The sequence below is a fragment of the Pantherophis guttatus genome, chromosome 5 (assembly GCF_059756535.1).
Source record: "Pantherophis guttatus breed Tessera chromosome 5, ASM5975653v1, whole genome shotgun sequence".
NCBI lineage: Eukaryota > Metazoa > Chordata > Lepidosauria > Squamata > Colubridae > Pantherophis > Pantherophis guttatus.
In genome coordinates, this window is record NC_142067.1 from 10,318,155 (window position 1) to 10,339,359 (window position 21,205).

Below are 21,205 nucleotides of genomic sequence, written 5' to 3' on the forward strand. Positions count from 1 at the left end.
GCCACACTTGGAATATTGCATTCAGTTTTGGTTGCCACGATGTAAAAAAGATGTGGAGACTCTAGAAAGAGTGCAGAGAAGAGCCACAAAGATGATTAGGGGACTGGAGGCTAAAACATAAGAAGAATGGTTCTAGGTACTGGGTATGTCTACTTTAATGAAAAGAAGGACTAGGGGAGACATGATAGCAGTGTCCCAATATCTCAGTGGATGCCACAAAGAAAAGGAGTCAAGCTATTCTCCAAAGCACCTGAGGGCAGGACAAGAAGTAAAGGGTGGAAACCAATCAAGGAGAGAAGCAATCTAGAACTAAGAAGAAATTTTCTGACAGTTAGAACAATTCATCAGTGGAACAACTTGCCTGCAGAAATTGTGATTGCTCCAACACTGGAAGTTTTTAAGAAGATGTTGGATAACCATTTCTCTGAAGTGGTGTAGGGTTTCCTGCCTAAGCAGAGGTTGGACTAGAAGACCTCCAAGGTCCCTTCCAACTCTGTTATTCTATTCTAAATAACAAAACAAGTCCAGTTGCCTTTGTAGAAGTTTCAAATATGAGTGAGTTGCCAAGCAGCCAGTTTTTGATCACATGACCATCGGGATGCTACAACAGTCGTAAGGGTATAAAATGGTCATAAGTTGTTGTAACTTCGAATGGTCACTAAACAAATGGTTGTAAGTTGAGGACTACCTGTAGTTTATGTGGGAAGTCCTAAGAATTCATGTGACTTTCCCCTCTTTTTGGTCACGTCCAAGCTCAGCACATCATGAAGTGAGGTGAGAAATATCACAGTGATGAATACGTTTGGATTCTAATACGATGTATCTTGCCCATCGAACAAGGAATAGATTGCGTTTAATTTAACTTAATTAGCACCCTTTTATTTCTTAGCAACAGTATGTTCTGAGCTCAGCCAAATTGTTTCGGGAACCTATTTGTTAGAGTCTAATCTCAGCCAGCCACATGTAATGTTTATCCACTTTGATGACCCGAGGAACATTATAAATCACAAAAAGATGTGTGTGGCCAAGGGAAGGCTTGTTCATTAGGCAAGATAACTGCATTTTATACAACTTCTTTTTAAAAAAATCAGAAAACCTGGAACCCAGTTCTGTACAGCTAAACATTTACCAAGTAATTTAAAAAACATTGTTATTTGTCTGCAGATGCATCATAGCAAAATGCCAAAAATATAGCTAGTGGGCCGACCGATATCCCTTTACGCCAAAGTTGGTTTGCTATTTGTTTGTTTGTTTGTTGGATGTTTTTGCACTGCAGAGGTTTAAGAGGTTAAAGGAGCCTGGAGAGCTCAACAGACAGAGCACTGTAATTTAACATCAGCTGTCTGCAATTAAAGTAAGATCGAATCTTGCCAGGCTCAAGGTTGACTCAGCCTTCCATCCTTTCTAAGGTAGGTAAATTCAGGACCCAGTTTGTGGGGGCAATAAGCTGACTTTGTATAAATATACAAAAGTATGAAGGCTATTGCTTAATGCACTGTAAACCGCCCTGAGTCTTCCGAGAAGGGCGGCATATAAATCAAATTTAAAAAAACAAAAAAGAGGTCAAATGGGAATGTTATGCCTTGCAGATGCTTAAGGCACACATTTTCTCGCTTAAAATCCTGAAGACGCTTTTCCCCATTGAGCCTAGCCCTGTCCAACTTTGGATGGCTGCATCTGAGCTGCCATCAAAGTCTGGTGGGACCTTCTAGCACAAGAGTGTTCAACCTTGGCAGCTTTAAGACCTGTGGACTTCAACTCCCAGAATTCCTCAGCCATCATAGCAAGAGCACGAGCACTTAAGACTTATATACCACGTCATAGTCCTTTACAGCCCTCTCTAAGCGGTTTACAGAGTCAGCCTACTGCCCCCAACAATCTGGGGCCTCATTTTATCCACCTCGGAAGGATGGAAGGCTGAGTCAACCTTGAGCTGGTCAGGATCGAACTGCTGGCAGTCGGCAGAATTAGCCTGCATTACTGCATTCTAACCACTGCGCCATCATGGCTCATCGTGACCACAAGAAAGCCAAGCTCAGAGAGAACCAAGAACTCCACTAATTGACAAGCGTGAAACCCACTGAATAACAGTTGAAGAGCTAGTTAGGTCAAAAGTGGAAAAACACACCAACACAATCAACATACTAGATCCCCAAACCTCAGGTTGGAATGGATTCTTTGCTGTATGCATAAAAAGGAGCTCTGGTGGCTCAGCAGACTAATTAACATCCACTTACATCTGCTGCCTGCAATTACTGCAAGTTCAAATCTCGCCAGGCTCAAGGTTGACTCAGCCTTCCATCCTTTCTAAGGTAGGTAAATTGAGGACCTAGTTGTGGGGGCAATAAACTGACTTTGTATAAATATACAAAAGTATGAAGGCTATTGCTTAACGCATTGTAAGCCGCCCTGAGTCTCCGGAGAAGGGCGGCATATAAATCAAATTTTTTAAAAAATAATAATAAAAAATAAATGAACGTGTTGATTACAATAGAGTCAAACTGGTGTGAGTAATGAGGGCCACACAAGAGGGACTTTGTAGTACCCAAAACATGGACTTTGTAGTACTGTTAGACTTGCTAACTAACATAGTTGTTTTTGTATTTTCATCTGACTTATATTTCTCTTTTAAACGATGTCTTCAAGGCATTGTAATAGCAATAGCACTTAGACTTATATACCACTTTACAGTGCTTTGCAGCCCTCTCTAAGAGGTTTACAGAGCCAACCTATTGCCCCCAACAATCTGGGTCCTCATTGCGGACTTGGATTGATTGATAGCTTCTGACATAGGAGCCGTGGTGGCACAGTGATTATAATGCAGTATTGTAGGCTAATTCTGCTAACTGCCAGCAGTTCTATTTTCACTGGCTCAAGGTTGACTCAGCCTTCCATTCTTCAAAGTCAGTAAAATGAGGACCCAGATTGGTTGGGGGAATAAGCTGGCTCTGCAAACCACTTAGAGAGGGCTGCAAAGCACTATGAAGTGATATATAAGTGTTTTGCTATTCCTAAACTGAAAAAAATATGTTATAGGATGGTGTTGGAAGAAATATCCTTCTGGGTTCAACTCCAAGTGGGGAAAAAGACACTGGATTCATGGAAGTTGCTTGGAAAGAAGGTTTATTGATGAACAGGATCACATGGCTTGAGATCCTGGGCAAAAAAGGGGAGAGATGCTGAGAGTCCCTGGGTTTTAGACCCTCTATTGGGCTTTGAATTTGAGCTGGTGTCAGACTCCGATGGGACCATGCAGGGGTAATCATCACCCAGCAAGAGTCAACCAAGCCTGGGATTCAAAAGACAACCTACAAAGTTACCCCTTTGTAGGTTGTCTTTTGAATCCCAGGCTTGGTTGACTCTTGCTGGGTGATGATGGAATGAAAGGGCTTTGGGCAATTCCTACTATGGCTCTGCCTGCAGGAGGTAGATCTTTGTTATGTAGAATAGACTGGCCCAGGCCTTAATGGCCCATTGACAAAGGGGGGGGGGGTTGAGTTTCTGCCTCCTTTTTAGGGGAAATATTCTGCCTTTTTAATATTTCCTAAAATATTTCATTTTTCCAGGAGATGGGTGGGTGCTAACTTCTTACAATGGGCTGTCTGGAGAATGTCTCCTGACAAGAGAAAGCTTGTTAATACTAATTGGTATCTGGACTGTCTCTTCATGAACTCGAAACCACCTTTTTCCTTATTAACACCTTAAAACTTACACCCCTTCTGTCATCAGACTTCATTTTAATGAACACGTGTGATATTACGGGATGCAAAATATGCAACATGTTTGACTATATGTAACTGGTTTCCTATGCAAAGAGAAAATTACTTTTGTTGTGTCCAATCTACTTTTCTCTTGCCTTTTCCTTGATGTCTTAACTATAAAAGGGAATGTAAAGATGGGTCTCCCTTGGGGTTCCCTCTTTGAATGAGAGGAATTCCTTTTATCAGAATATTCTGAATAAACTGTAATTAAATGATCTTCCTGTCACGGTCTGTCTCATTGGAAAATATGCATGCCGAAACTATATTTGACCTTCAGTAATGAGGTCCCTACCACTAAGCTGTGATATTTGCCAGGCAGCCCAGCACCAGCTGCAATGACCTTGAATTATATCTCTATCTCTATCTCTATCTCTATCTCTATCTCTATCTCTATCTCTATCTCTATCTCTATCTCTATCTATCTCTATCTCTATCTCTATCTCTATCTAATCTATATCTATATCTATCTCTATCTATCTCTATCTCTATCTAATCTATATCTCTATCTATCTCTATCTATCTCTATCTATCTCTATCTATCTCTATCTCTATCTCTATCTATCTCTATCTCTATCTCTATCTCTATCTCTATCTATCTCTATCTCTATCTCTATCTAATCTATATCTCTATCTATCTCTATCTATCTCTATCTCTATCTCTATCTCTATCTCTATCTAATCTATATCTATATCTATATCTATATCTATATCTATATCTATATCTATCTCTATCTATCTCTATCTCTATCTAATCTATATCTATATCTATCTCTATCTCTATCTCTATCTATCTCTATCTCTATCTCTATCTCTATCTATCTCTATCTATCTCTATCTCTATCTCTATCTCTATCTCTATCTAATCTATATCTATATCTATCTATCTATCTATCTATCTATCTATCTATCTATCTATCTATCTATCTATCTATCTATCTATCTATCTATCTATCTATCTATCTATTTAAAAAATCCAGGAGAGAAACATGCAGAAAAATACAGGAAACAAATATAAAAAAAGAAGGTTGAGGAGTCCTATTTCATATGAAGGCCAACTGAGTAAGGAGAGAGTCTACAACAGGGGTCGGCAACCTTAAACACTCAAAGAGCCACAAAGGTTCTAACCGGAAGCCCCCCGTTCGATTCTGGAGCTGACAGGAAGTCCGGTTCCCCCATCATAGTCTTCTCTTAGCACAGCGTCCTTTTTCCTCTGCCGACTGGAAGTTGGTTCCCCCACCATAGAGTCTCCTCCTAGCACGGCATCCTTTTTTCTCTACCTGTCCCAGCCAAAAGCCCTATCAATTGTGGAGCCGACGAGCAACAGGGAGCCGCAGCAGAGGGATGAAAGAGCCACATGTGGCTCCAGAGCCACGGGTTACCGACCCCTGGTTTACAATATCTCCATATTGTGCCTTAAACCTGGAATAGGTTTGTCTTTGTTTCCCTTTAGACGTGCTTGCCTGTTCTACATTGCTGGGTATTGATTCAACAAAGCATCCAGATGCGTATTTGAGAATAGTGTAGGAACCAGGAGTGATTAGCAATTCACATGACAAAAGGCAAGATCCTTTTCCTCAAAGGAAAACTATGCCTCGGTTTCTCTCTCTCTCTCTCCCTCTCTCTCTCCCCCCCCTCTCTCTCCCTCCCTCCCTCCCTCTCTCCCTCCTCTCATGCTTGCTTTCAAGGAGACAAACAAGCTGTATTCCTAAGCATTTGACAATGTTAATCGGCAATTCATGATAGCACAACTAAAATATATGGACTTTGGGGAGAGATTTATTAATATGATTAAAGCAATATATTGTAAACTATCAGCCAAGGTGATAGTAAATGGAGACATGACAGAGAACTTTGATATCAAGAAAGGCATCACACAGGGATGTCCACTGTCTCCACTGCTATTCATACTGACTTTGGAAGTGTTAACCAGGAACATTCGGCAAGATGAAGAAATAAAAGGAATGGAAATAAAAAAAAGAGAAATACAAACTACAGGCATTCGCAGATGACTTGGTCTTCACGCTACAAGACCCCCTAGAAACTGGACCGAAGCTAATTAGAAAAATAGAAGAATATGGGGAAGTAGCAGGACTGAAAATAAACAGGGATAAGACAAAGATTTTAGTCAAGAATCTCAGAGATACACAAAAAAGAGTGTTGATGGAAAGGAGGCAAACAGCCATCGCGTTGTCTCTTTCTTTCAAATGCGCAAGGAAAGTGTGATTTTTTAAAAAAATTCTTTCTCACAATTCCATGCCCCTCTGCAGAACGCAATTTGCTTTCGAACAGAGATGGGGGATCGATGGCCCCTTTATGACTTACAGACTTCAATTCCCATAATTCCCGAGCCAGCGGGAATTCTGGGAGTTGAAGTCCGTAAGTCATAAAGGGGCCATTGATCCCCACCCCTGCTTTAAAATTTCACCTTAAGCTCATTTCTTTTCCCCAAGCACTGAAAATGTTTTTGAAAAATAAAGCAAGGCCACTCCATTTATAAAACAAGTCCATCCCGTTTATATTTCCTGATATAAAAAGGTTTTATCTTTTCCTATCTGCAGTTTTAATTTAATGATGAAAGGGTGAGGGAAGAGTTCTCCAGCCTGCCTTCATACTATGGTCATAAAGCCATTGGATGCTTTCCCAGCTTCTGTATTCAACTTTGCACTGTAAGCAGCTGAACCCACATGTGGATTTTCCAGTGAGGCTGGAAAAACATAATCCTGTAGAAAGTTGGATATGAACCCGGAGCTGTTCCTCTCACTTCCCGTCTTTGGAGTCAAGCCAAAGTCACTATTTCTTGTTTCTATTTTTATTTTTGCTTTTGAGCTAGTGTTGATGCCTAGCAACCGGCTGGACAGGTCCTTGCGGTTATCTTGGCAAGATTTCAAGAGTGGTTTGCCATTGCAATCTTCCTAGGGCTTAGAGAGGGTGACTGGCCCAAAGTCACCCAGATGCTTTCATGTCTAAAATTCACAGTCTCCTGGTTTTTAGCTTTGGGTTTCAACATTACACCAAACTTTCTCTCTACTTTATTTTTACATAATGTATATTCTGACTGATTGCTAGTACCACCAACTACTACTAGGAAGTAGACATTACCTAATTACGGTTTCATTTCTATTGGGGACTCATCAGTGATAGATAGCCAGATGGTATTCTATAGCAGGTTTTTTATTTTCAAATTTGGCAACTTTAGGATGTGTGGACTTCAGCTTCCAAATTCTGGGATTTTAAGTCCTCGCATCTTAAAGTTGCCAAATTTTAACAACACTGCTATAGATTAGCATCTGGCTAATCCTAGAGAGGGATGTGGTGGCTCAGTGGCTAAGATGCTGAGCTTGTCGATCAGAAGGTTGGCAGTTCAGCGGTTCAAATCCCTAGCGCCGCGTAACAGGGTGAGCTCCTGTTACTTGTCCCAGCTTCTGCCAGCCTAGCAGTTCGAAAGCAGGTAAAAAATGCAAGTAGGGACCATCTTTGGTGGGAAGGTAACAGCGCTCCGGTGCCTTCGGTGTTTAGTCATGCCGGCTACATGACCACGGAGACGTCTTCAGACAGCGCTGGCTCTTTGGCTTTGAAACGGAGATGGGCACCGTCCCCTAGAATCGGGAACAACTAGCACACATGTGCAGGGGAACCTTTACCTTAACCCTAGAGAATAATATCTGGTAGAAAAATTTGATGGAAAACATGTAAAACCCTTTATGTGGGGTGAGCCATGATGTAATAATTGTAATTATTTTGTTTTTGCTCTAAGAGCTTAAGGAAAGATAGGTTGTATATGACATTCTGACAAATTTACAAAAATTAATAAGGAAGGAAGGAAGGAAGGAAGGAAGGAAGGAAGGAAGGAAGGAAGGAAGGAAGGAAGGAAGGAAGGAAGGAAGGAAGGAAGGGCTACTTTCAATTGGAATTGATGTTTTGCACAACCATTTATCTCCTCCAAAAGGTAGATTGCTATATTTGAATGTTATTTCACACAGAGTGATTTCCCCAAGTGGAAATCTGGGATATCAACTCCCAGAATATTTCTGTTGTTGTCTAGGCCAGTGTTTGTTACCATTGGCAAAATTAAGACATGTGGAGTTAAACTCCCAGAATTCCCTAGCTGGCAAGGCAGCCTGGGGCATTCTGGGAATTGAAGTCCACACATCTTATAAAGTTGCTGAAGTTGACAATCATATCTCTTTCCTTTCTTTCATTCAAAATAGAATTATAATTGGAACTCAGCTTCCAACTTGCTCAGTTTTGAGGTTGCTTTCTGCCTTTCTCTAACAAAGCAGCTTGGAAGCAGCATTAGAACAAGGCTTGGTCCAGATATTTTTGCATTTATTCTAGTAGTTAATGGTCATATCAGCAGCAGCCTTCCAGGATAAACTTTTCCAGATAGCCTTCAGGGAATTACTATTGATATTTGGATGTTTGTTTGTTTATTTAATGATTAACCATGCATTGTTCGTTGTTTTTCATTTTTTGTTTATGAACCCGCACTGTCCCTTTTTAAAAAAAAATTATGGACATTTTATTGTTTTTTTGACATGTTGTTGTGAGCCACTGTGAGTCTGCATAGATTAATAATTAATAATAAGATTAGATCATAATAAGATTCCTGCATAAAAGATTCACACCTGCTTCTTCACCTTTAAGAACATTTCCAATGTACTCAAAAACTGTCCAAAGTATAAAACAGTTAAAATTATAATTCAGTAGCACTTCAAAAACGTTAAAAGAAATAAATGCAACAAACTAAAATATGGGACCATACCAGATTAGGCTAGAGATCAGCACAAACCAGAAATATATCTGGCTTTTCAAAATTCCATTCATTCATTGACCAAAAAAATGGGAGGAACCATCTTACTAGGGGTATAAGTTTTCTAATGGCTTTGCAGAGTTGGAGCTGACAAAGAGTGCTCCAATGCAGCTACGGCTTAGGAATTCTGGGAGTTGAAGTCCACAGATCATGAAGGGGCCATAATTGCCCACCCCTGCCCATCGCTACTCCAGAGGGTTTTTGTCTTTATTTTTCTTTCAAACTCCTTTTGCCCACAATGTAAGCAGCCCAGATGCCATTTAGAATTTTCCTCAATTTATTTATTTCATTTATTATCAAATTTCAAGGGCGGTGCAGTGTCGCAGAGGTTAAGAGGCTGGATTTGTTGGCTGGAAAGCTGACAGCTCAGGTTTGAGATCCAAGCTCCATATGATGGGGTGAGCTCCCACCCTTGCCTCAGCTCCTGCCAACCTAGCAGTTTATCTATCTATCTATCTATCTATCTATCTATCTATCTATCTATCTATCTATCTATCATATTTCTATGCCGCCCACTCTCCGAGGACTCTGGGCGGCTTACAACAATTGACAGTATATTAAATAGCATATTGCCCCCAACAATCTGGGTCCTCATTTTACCCACTCGGAAGGATGGAAGGTTGAGTCAACCTTGAGCCGGTGAGATTTGATCTGCTGATCTGCTGAACTAGCAGTCAGCTGAAATAGCTGCAGTACTGCACTCTAACCACTGCGCCACCTCGGCTCATAAGTTCAAAAATATACAAATGCAACTGGATACATACCCTGTTTTCCCAAAAATAAGACCTATCCTGAAAATAAGACCTAGCATGTATTTTACATATGCACCTAATATAAGCCCTATCCTCCAAATAAGCTATATTTAAGAGCCTGCACAGCTGGCCTCCCACCCATTCCATTTGGTTGCTTGCGGTGCCACGGCGACAAGGCAAGGTGGGGGGTGGAGCTGCCCCCCGCACTCCTGCACAGGCTTACCACAGGGCCTCTACAGTCAGCCCACCTACGCCCAATATCTGCCTTGCCTCATGGCCATGGCACTAGCGCGTCACTCGGCTCCTGTTCCATTGCGTCCACAAGCAAGCAGAAGAAGTGGGTCAGCGGCCATGCAGGGGGGAATGGGGCAACTGGAGCTGCCACCGTGAGATGAAGCAGGTGTCAGAGTGTGGGTGGCCTGACTGTGGGGCCCTGAGATAAGACAGTGAGGGGTGCATGGGGCAGTTCCACACACACCCCTGGCCTCATGGCAGTGGCACTGGTGCCCGCATGGCCTCAAGGAAGTAGAAGAAGTGGGCCTCTCGTACATGGGGAAAAAATAAGACACCCCCCCCCAAATAAACCCCAGTACTTATTTTAGGGCCCAAAAGAAAAGGAGACCCGGTCTTGGAAAACATGGGTTGGTACCACTTCGGTTGGAAGGTAACAATGTTCCATGATGTCATGTTGGCCACATGATTGTGGAAATGTCTTTGAACAGTGCTTCTCAATGGTCTTGAAATAGAGATGAGCACGACTAGCAGAATAAAACTCTGCCCTTTACCTCTTTATTATAAAATTTCTATGCCATCCATCTTGCCATTCAGTTCAGCTCGCAAATAATAGGACATCAAGTGGATATGCTCTGCTATGGTTTGGAGTCTGAGAGACTGATCGGAATGTAGCGAGTGAGTCACAGACTAGAAATTATCGGTGTAGTCCTCCAATATACAGCAAGATCATGTCATTGATCTTGAACCTTGGGCTTACATTTAATTTTTAAAATTGCACCAGAGAACATAAATCAAATAATAATTATAAACACCTTTTGGGGATATGGGAAGGCACATTTTTAAAGTTATTTCTTTTACCCTGGAAGCGTGACAAACCTATGGTGATATCTGAATTTTGCATGTAATTCTCAAATATTCTTTCGTTGGACCCTGGAGCCTCCTTGGAGCACAGATGCCAACATCTGGCAACATAAGGCCCCAAAACAAAACTCCACACTGCATATAAAACTATATTGTGCATACTAAAATATTTAGCTTTTGGTGAAAAATTAATAACTCAGATCTTAAATCAAGGCCTGAGAGCTAGTTTGGTGCAGTGGTTAAAGCCAGTAGTGGGATCCTGCCGTTTTTACAACCGGTAAAATTGGTGATCGCATGATGCGCACTGCACGCACGTGAACAGTTTTAACAAAACTAACCTTCCACATTACCTCTCAGGTGTAACACAGCTGAGGCGTGGCATTCCGCTCTACCACGCGAATCAGCTGAGAGGGTAAAGGTAAGTAAAGCGCAGAGGCGGGTGGGTGGACCCACCTGATCATCGGAGCAAACCGGTTCGTTCCCAGCTGATCATCGGAGTTACCAGTTCGCCTGAACTGGTCCGAACCAGCTGAATCCCACCCCTGGTTAAAGCATCAGGCTAGAAACTGGGGGACTGTGAGTTCTAGTCCCACTTTAGGCACAAAGCCACCTTGGGCTTGTCCTTCTCTCTCAGCCTTACGAAGAAGAAGGCAAGAGCAAGCCAATTCTTGCCGAGAAAACTATAGATTTAACTTTGTAATTGTCAAGACTGACAAAGACACAAGCAACCTTTCCTAGCAAATCCTTAACTGCTTCCCCAAGCGTAATAGAAATATACATATAGCTTTAAATACTACACAAGATAATACTTAAATGACAATTTAAAGCAGAGGTCTTCAAACTTGGCAGCTTTAAGACTTGTGGACTTCAACTTTCTGGCTGGAGAATTCTGAGAGGAAGTCCACAAGTTTTAAAGCTGCCAAATTTGGGGACCCCTGATTTAAAGACTGCTCTTTAGAAGGCCAGATCCTGAAGAGGAAACTCAAATACTTTGGCCACCTAATGAGAAGGAAGGACTCACTGGAGAAGAGTCTAATGCTGGGAACGATGGAGGGCAAAAGAAGAAGGGGACGACAGAGAACGAGGTGGCTGGATGGAGTCACTGAAGCAGTGTGAGCTTAAATGGTCTCCGAGGGATGGTAGAGGACAGGAAGGCCTGGAGGAACGTTGTCCATGGGTCGCGATGGGTCGGACACAACTTCACAACTAACAAGTCTTCATTTTCCAACCACAGTTGGGACCAAAATCTCTATTGCTAAGTGCCGTGATCATTAAGCCCAACATTGTGTGATCAAACAATATCCGTTCTGGCTATGATCATGAACTTCACATAATTGCAACTAGCAACTTCCTGCCAGCTTTTCCCATTGACTTACAGGTTGGAAGCAAACCCCGAAGGTCACAAATGATGATCACAGGACCGTGTAACATTGGGACCATTGTAAATGATTGCCAAGTGTGGGAATTGCGATCACGTGATCATAGAGATGTTGCAAAAGCTGTAACTTCAAGGATCGGTTGTAAGTCTCCTTTTTCAGCACCATCATAACTCCAAAAGATAACTGAACAAGTAGTTGGTAAGCGAGGACCGCCTGTATATACATACACACCAGGGGTGGGTTCTACTTACCTTTACTACCGGTTCACAACGGGATCGTGCGCGCGCCCTCGCTTCGCTCGCTCGTGCGCCTTGCTTCTGCGCATGCGCAGATCGCCGATGACGACATCTAGGGTGATGGGTGGGGTCTCCCCCCAGTTTTACTACCGGTTCTTGTGAACCAGTCCGAACCGGGGGCAACCCACCACCGATACACATCTTTAAACCTGAAACCCAGAAGGATCTTGTTCCCTATTGCATCCCTTCTACACACCATTGCACTGCTTACTACAATTCTTGACTGTCCCTCCTATCATTAAATGGACTACTTGGCCACTACTTGGCCACTTCTTTCCTTAAGGTCATCTTCTGGTCTTCAATTAGGGTGGGAAATACACTTCTGTCTCTGTTGCTGAAATAAAACCTGTTCAACTAGCCATTGATTAGTTGGACATGTAATTTTTTTTTTTTTTTTTTTTGCTGAAGTATGGAACGATTAATGCTCAGCTCATATAAATTGTGGAGAGAAGCTTGTGTGGATGCTGGTAGCGGTGATGATGATTGAACGTGATTTCCTCCATAATTCTGGGGTTCCACTTCACTGTTCTATGAACTGATGGTGCCCAAGCCACATTCTAGTTATCTTCCTGATACAGAATAAAATAGGTTTTCAGATCGCCTTTGGCACAAGAGACAGCAGAGCAGATATATTATTAACTCAGCGGAGCATGGAAGATGCAGCAAAGCCTTCAGGAATGTGACTGCTTATAGTTTTTTAACCGTAAAGCATCATACAATGCCGTCAGTAGGACTCAAAAGACACACAATGGAGAGTAAGAATTTTTGCCCTCTGTATCTTTTTGTCCTTGGTTTCACCAAGGACTTCAATGAAATGGGGGGGGGAAATAGATGCTTTTCTTGGTTGAAGGCCTGGAAGTGACTTTTCCCTGCAGAGTCAAGTTGGTGAATTGCTATTTGCTATTTAAGAATGCAGAGAGCAACTATATTGGGCTGAGCCAAATATTTAGAATAAAATAAAAACACAACAAAATAATAGAGTTGGAAGGGACCTTGGAGGTCTTCTAGGAGGAGACCCTATACAATTCCAGACAAAGGGGTGTTCAATATCTTCTTGAAAACCTCCAGTGATGGAGCACCCACAATATCTGAAGGCAAGCCGTTCCATTGGTTATGTCAGGTTTTGATGTCATCTCAAATAAATTGCACTCCCAAACAATTAATCTTTGCTGAAATATTCCATTTATTGAGTACGACAGATCTGGCCCCGACTTCGTCGTAGCCGATACTAACCCTCTGACCCCCAAACCCTTCCCTTTCCATTCCCCAATTCTGATCTTCTCATTGGCCATCTTCCAAGTCAGTCTCCCCAGCTTCTGATCTCACCCCACAGGAATGTTCCCCCCTCCCATCCCATCCCCTAGGGAATATTATCTACAGAGAAAATAAGTAGGTGAAAAGTCAAGCCTCGTCTTGTTATGGCAGCATCAGAATGCTGACAGGTTAATTGTCCTCACTGTTAGGAAGTTTCTCCTTAATTCCAGGTTGTTTTTCTCCTTGATTAGTTTCCACCCATTGCTTCTTGTCCTGCCCTCAGGAGCTTTGGAGAAGAGCTTGACTCCCTCTTCTTTGTGGCAGCCCCTGAGATATTGAAACACTGCTATCATGTCTCCCCTAGTCCTTCTTTTCATTAAACTAGACATACCCAGTTCCTGCAACCGTTCTTCATATGTTTTAGCCTGCAGTCCCCTAATCATCTGCACTCTTTCTAAAGTCTCAATATCCTTTTTTATATTATGGCACCCAAAACTGGATGCAATATTCCAAGTGTGCTTATCAAATGCTACTAACACTTTACATGATCTTGATTCCATCTTTCTATTAATGCAGCCTAGGGACTCTGTTGGCTTTGTTGGCAGCTGCAGCACAGTGCTGGCTCATATTTAAGTGATTGTCCACTAGGAGTCCAAGATTCATCTCACAGTTACTACTTCTAAAAGTAGTATCTCTACTACTTCTTACTACTGCTGCTACTACTACTTACTACTATTTGCCTTCTTCAAGGGACTTTACCTGATAGTTCTAAGAAGATATAATCCTTCTCCATGACTGCTTTTCATCTGTTGTTATTTGGGGGCACATCCAGGGGTGGGCTGCTGGGGGTTTGCAGGGGTTCGGAAGAACCTCTAGCTAAGATTCTGTGCAGTTCGGAGAACCCCCAAATCCCACTCCTGGCTGGCCCACCCCACCCTGTCCCTCCCAGGAGTCCCTATGCCCGTTTTGGATGCAGGTAAGTGTAGGGCACACGTGGAGGCTCGGGGAGGATGAAAAACAGGTCTACTGGAAATTCAGGAAGGCTAGAAACAGGCCTGTTTGCGGCCTCCAGATGGCCTCCGGAGCCCGGGGAGACTGTTTTCACCCTCCCAGAGGCTCAAGGAAAGACTCCGGAGCCCGGGGAGGGCAAAAACAAAAGGCCGACTAAGCCACGCCTACCATGGCCACGCCCACCCAACAACCGGGCAGAGAACCCCTTGCTAAAATTTTTGAAGCCCACCCCTGGGCACATCAAACTTCTGTCCAATTGGTTATCAGTTCTGTAAATGATAGGGTACACCTGAACCTGCTGATATTCAGATTTGTAAACAAGTACAGGTGGTCCTTGACTTATAAATACAGATCGTCTTTGACTGAAGTTGAGACAATTAATGACATTTATTTATTTATTATTTATTTATTAATTTAATTTGTATACCGCCCTTCTCCCAAAAGGGACTCAGGGCGGTGAACAGCCAAAAATTAAAATACATACAATACAAAAGTTAAGATAATTAAAAGAGATTAAATAAATCACCCTCCCAATTTAAAACCCCAAGTCTATAAAATTAAAAAAAACCCTTTAGGCTAGGCCGGCTTGCTGGAATAAATAAGTCTTCAGGGCCTTACAGAAGGTCCGGAGGTCCGGGATCAGTCATATTCCAGGAGGTAGCTCATTCCACAGGGCGGGTGCCCCCCCCACAGAGAAGGCTCTCCCCCTGGGGGCCGCCAGCCGACATTGCTTGACCGACGGCACCCTAAGGAGGCCCTCTCTGTGAGAGCGTATTGGCCGGTGGGAGGTTATTGGTAGCAGCAGGCGGTCTCGTAAGTACCCAGGCCCTAAGCCATGGAGCGCTTTAAAGATGAGAACCAACGCCTTAAAGCGCACCCGGAAGACTACTGGGAGCCAGTGCAGCTCGCGCAGGAGAGGTGTTACATGGGAGCGCTACCTCCCATTTATGCCATTCAAGTAATGACATACGTGATGTTTTTAGATTATTGGCATCCTTTTACCTAATCTGCATAATTCCACAAATAACACCAATGTAAATTACATCAATTACATTTAATGCAGGTTAAACAGGCACTTAAGATTTAACAGGCATCTCTCCCCCCCCCCGAATACTCCATTAATTCAAGGTTTCACTATACTCAGAAATTACATTTGAAACCAGGGATTTGCTTTGCAACACAGTACAGTATCTATTTTTTTCATTTTAATTAAAAGAAGCTTAAAAAAAAAAACATCTTCCAGAAAATAAAACCAGGTGAGACAGGGAAACAGATGAGCATTATGGTAAATGTTGTCAGGACCATTGGAAGTTTATACCTACATGAGTACCTTGAATATCAATGATAAGCACATCTAAATTGCAAAAGCCAAGCTAAGAGCCTTGGTAGAACAGTGGTTTAAAGCACCCTGTTATTAACACAGCTGCCTGCAATTACTGCAGGTTCGAATCTTACCAGGCTCAAGGTTGACTCAGCCTTCCATCCTTTCTAAGGTAGGTTAAATGAGGACCCAGTTTGTGGGGGCAATAAGCTGACTTTGTATAAAATATACAAAAGTATGAAGGCTATTGCTTAACGCATTGTAAGCCGCCCTGAGTCTCCGGAGAAGGGCAGCATATAAATCAAATAAAAAAAAAAAAAAGTTCTTCACCATTAAAAAAGGAGGACAAACCTTTACAGTGATATACATTTGTGAACACATACCAAAGTGATATAAATACAAAGAGTTAGACTGATCAGGTTTAGCTTGAACATTTTGCTATTTACTGTTATTTTTTCCACTAGATTTTATCACACAAGAATTTAGTCAACTAACAGTCAGCATTAAATTGACACCAGACAAGAGTTAAAGGAATTCTAGAGGGCTTGGACTTGCATTGCTTATGAGAACGTAACGATTCTAGGCTGATTACTTGCTTGATTCCACCCCCAAACTCTGCTTCTTCTACTCCTACAAGTTCCCAGTAAACAATATGATGGACTCTTCAGTGTCTTCCCATCTGGCAAATTCACCATGCACCAGTTGGCAAATTCACCATGCACCAGCTCTGCATGGTGATAAACCCTTATTAGCATTGACACAACTAACTAAATTAAACAGAGCAATAAAACACAGTAATGTCATAGGTCACTTTTTTGACTGCCCGTTGTAACTTCAAACGGTCGCTAAACAAATGGTTGAAAGTCGAGAACTACCTGTAATGGATTAATGTCCTCCTGATGTTAATTAACCAAGATATCTTTAACCAGGATGCAGCTCCAATCTAAATACTGAAGGATTTATTCTGTTTATAAAAAAAGAAGGCAACAACTACAGATTTTTGATAGATTTACTCACCTGCCCAGCAGTAAAAATTCACTGGTCAGCCCCAAGCGTCTCATCGCCATCAGCAGTCCTCGCACAGTCATCCCTTCGCAGAAACACGCAACAACTCTTGCTTTGGGTAAATGGCTCCTGAGCTTTTCCAACAATTTATCAAAACTCTGTTCTCCGGCATTGCTGTAGATCTTGTAAGAATGAGCGATGCAGATCCCTTCTTTAGCTGACATGTCTTTGAAAGCTTCCATCCCACTTTCGCCATAGTTTCCTAGAGCGAGAACCAAGATGCACGAAAATATTAGCCAAAAAAATGGTGGGAAGGGCTCATATAAGCAATGACGTGACATCCTCACATAACTCGTAAATTGAAATCAAATGTAAAGGAACAGATGAGGAATAAGATGAGGAATATCTGAATAGGTAACAATACTTTAAAAAAAAAAAAAAGGAATAGCAACTCATTGCAAACCAAATATGACTATTCAGTGGGACATAACTTTAAAGAAGGCCAACATACTATTACAGCAATAGCAGTTAGACCAGGGGTCAGCAACCTTAAACACTCAAAGAACTACAAAGGTCCTAACTGGAAGCCCCCGTTCAATTCTGGAGCCCAGTTCCCCCACCATAGAGTCTCCTCCTAGCGTGGCGTCCTTTTTCCTCTGCTGACCGGAAGTCGGTTCCCCCACCAAAGAGTCTCCTCCTAGCATGGCATCCTTTTTCCTCTACCTATCCTAACTGAAACCCCTATCAATTGTGGAGCTGACCAGCAACAGGGAGTCACAGCAGTGGGATGAAAGAGCCACATGCGGCTCCAGAGCCGCGGGTTGCTGACCCCTGAGTTAGACTTATATACCGCTTCACAGTGCTTTACAACCCTCTCTAAGTGGTTTACAGGGTCAGCATATTGCCCCCAACAATCTAGGTCTTCATTTTACCGACCTTGAAAGGATGGAAGGCTGAGTCAACCTTGAGTTGGTCAGGAACGAACTCCAGGCTGTGGGCAGAGTTTGCCTGCAATATTTTGCCTGCAAGGTTCTGGTTACCATCTTTAAAGCGCTCCATGGCTTAGGACCCGGGTACTTGCGGGACCGCCTACTACCACCAATAGCCTCCCACCAGCCGGTACGCTCCCATAGAGAGGGGCTCCTCCGGGTGCCGTCAGCCAAACAATGCCGACTGGTGGCCCCCAGGGGGAGAGCCTTCTCTGTGGGGGCACCTACTATCTGGAACGAGCTCCCCCCAGAGATACGGAGGATCCCGGATCTGCGCACCTTCCGCCACACCTTAAAGACCTTACTATTTCACCAGGCGGGCCTGGCCTAATTTTCCCCCTCTTTTATAAAAGATTTTTAATTTTTAAATATCTTTTAGTATTTTATACATTCAATTTTAAATTGGTTTTAAAAGTTTGGGGTTTTAAATTTGTCGGGGCCAAAATTATTTAATCTGATTTTATTCTATTTTTAAATTTTGTATGTATGTGTTTTTATTGTTTGGCTGTGCACCGCCCTGAGTCCTTCGGGAGTAGGGCGGTATAGAAATCTAATAAAATGGAAAAAAAAAAATGAAAATACTGCATTCTAACCCCTGCGCCACCAGAGGTCCTTGTATGATGCAGTGATAGCATACAATATGACTTCATCATATAAGCAGTGACATGACATAAGCAGTGACATGTAGACTTCAGTCTACAAACCAGGTGATCTGAGTTGAAGAAACGTTATGGCTGGAAACTTGGGAACTCAGCATCGGTTTCTCACTTATGAACAGGACATTCGATTTACTGCTTTCAGAATAACGTCTGAAGATTGTTATCCTTATATTCATTTTTACATATGCCGTACTCAAATATGACCTTGTCTGATCTCAACAAGCTAAACAGGATCAGAGGGTGCTTAGTATAAATATGAGATACCACCAGGAAATCCCATATTTGTGGAAGTCAAGACATGATCCTGGGATTAATGGAAGTGTTAAATCACTTTCCAATAGCTGCCAAGTAAAATGTGTGGTTACATCTATGTAGTCACCAGGTTTCAGGTTCAACTTGAAGGTCACTTGATATATACGGGACAAACAAAAATACACATAAGCTGAGATATTTTAAATACCATTAAATGTGTTTGCTTACCAGAGAGATAACAGTTACAGTAGTCAACAATAGACATAATAATGATCCTGAGCAGGGGTCAGCAACCTTAAACACTCAAAGAACCACAAAGGTCCTAATTGGAAGCCCCCATTCAATTCTGGAGCCAACCGGAAGTCTGGTTCTCCCACCATAGAGTCTCCTCCTAGCATGGCGTCCTTTTTCCTCTGCCTGTCCTAACCAAAAGCCCTATCAATTGTGGAGCCGACCAGCAACAGGGAGCCGCAGCAGAGGGATGAAAGAGCCACATGCGGCTCCAGAGCCACAGGTTGCTGACCCCTGATCCTGAGAATGGTGGCTACATTTAATTTGAAATGATACACTTAATTTGAAATCTGTCCTGGAACTATGGTGCTATCTTTCATCAACTCATCTTTGAAACTGGACAGAGGTCTCTGATCGTTAGGAGAAAATTAATTTGAGCTGTCAGTAAAAAGAATAGAGAAGGAAGAATCTTGGCTGTCAAAAAAAGACAATTCTTTACCCTGATATTATAAATGTGTGTCTCAGGGGCTACTTTTCACAGAATTTAGGGTTCCCGGCCAATCAAAGGATATGTCACAAGCAGGCCAGTTGCAGAGGATATCAACGTCACTGTAACATGACAGTCTGCTATATCCACCCACGATTTCCTCTACCGGTTCAGGTGAACTGGTCCGAACTGGCTGAATACCACCTCTGAAACCAGCACTACTATTTGGGAATAGACGCAGCTGCACTGAGGATACAGGGAAGAAAATTTTTGCACAACTTTGCAAACAAGAATATCCATCCAACAGACATTTCTCTACCCTAATTAATTTTTCATACAAATTCTCCTGATGGCGAGGAAGAATTTTTGAGAGACCATGAACATGCATATTTAATTGCAGTTATATGAGAGGGAATAATGAGATTTTTTTTTTTTATGGCAGAGAAGGAAAAGAATGGCCATTTCTGTAACTTTTGTGGCAAAACTCTCCCACGTAAAGTTAGCTGTAAGGCAATCAAGGAGGACGTTGGTAGCTCGGGATTGAAATGAGGGGTCCTTGGTGCTCTCTGAGCTTGGTTGTTTTCTTGCAGATGTTTCATTACCCCAAACTATGCAACAAGTACTACCAAGAGCCTTGGTAATACAATGGTCTAAAGCACCCTGTTATTAAGACCAACTGCCTGCAATTACTGCAGGTTCGAATCTCGCCAGGCTCAAGGTTGACTCAGCCTTCCATCCTATCTAAGGTAGGTAAATTGAGGACCCAGTTGTGGGGGCAATAAGCTGACTTTGTATAAATATACAAAAGTATGAAGGCTATTGCTTAGCGCATTGTAAGCCGCCCTGAGTCTCCGGAGAAGGGCGGCAAATAAATCAATTTTTTTTTTAAAAAAAAACATTGTTACTTGCAGTGATGATGTTACCTAACTTGATAAGAAACATCTGCAAGAGGACAACTGAGCTCAGAGAGCACCCCTTCTTTATAAGACAGATCAAATACACAAAAAAGGCTCATGGTAGCTACAGTCAAGAAGATTGCAAGACTATTGTCAGCCTTGCCAGGTTGTCAGACCAGACAAGAAGCACAAAAAGATAAGCCAATTCTACTTTATTGTAAAGCTACATTAATCGAATTTTGCAAGTCTGACAGTACAATTCTCCTGACATCTCCTTTACAGTCCAAGAAACCCTAAGCCTTTTGCATCACCCATTATCCAGCTGTGGATTGTCTCTTATCTGACTATTCCCTAGGAACAGGGGTGGGCTTCAAAAATTTTAGCAAGGGGTTCTCTGCCCGGTTGCTGGGTGGGCGTGGCCATGGTGGATGTGGTGTAGTCGGCCTCCTGCAGCACAGGGGGGGGGGGTTGCCTTCCCCGGGCTCCAGAGGCTTTCCTCGAGCCTCAGGGAGGACAAAAACAGCCTCCCCAGGCACCAGAGGCCCTCTGGAGGCCAGAAACGGGCCCGTTTCTGGCCTTATTGAACTTCCAGTAGGCCCGTTTTTTGCCCTCCCCGAGCCTCCACAAGCACCCTGCACTTACCTGTATCCAAAACAGGCCACGTGCAGACTCCTGGGAGGGCCGGGGTGAGATTGGCAAGGCCACCCAGGAATGGGATTTGGGGGTTCTCCGAACTGCACAGAATTTTAGCTAGAGGTTCTCCCGAACCCGCAGCAGCCCGTCCTTGCCTAGGAAGCATCTCTTTGACCTGTCTCCCAAGGACTTTCCCCCATACCATTACATCTACCCAATGGTCCAGCTGCAGTCCTCTGTTATCTTGCTCTCTCTTTACTCCTCCTGAATGAATCCTTAACCTCAACTATAACCCCCAACTCATCATTTCTAATTTAAACTTCCCCTGGCTTAGCAATAGTCATGCCCAACAGTGACTGATACTAGGCAAACAT

General features: G+C 42.7%; 1 protein-coding gene across 2 annotated transcripts in view; it reads right to left on the reverse strand.

The window, feature by feature from the left end:
* Window positions 1-21,205, reverse strand: part of GRM5 (glutamate metabotropic receptor 5) — a 307,982-nt gene that overhangs the window by 166,653 nt on the left and 120,124 nt on the right. For both annotated transcript variants that reach the window (XM_034407980.3, XM_034407913.3), the window contains exon 3: window positions 16,697-16,946. In XM_034407980.3, the coding sequence (XP_034263871.2) occupies window positions 16,697-16,946 (250 nt within the window). The remainder of the gene's footprint in view (window positions 1-16,696; window positions 16,947-21,205) is intronic.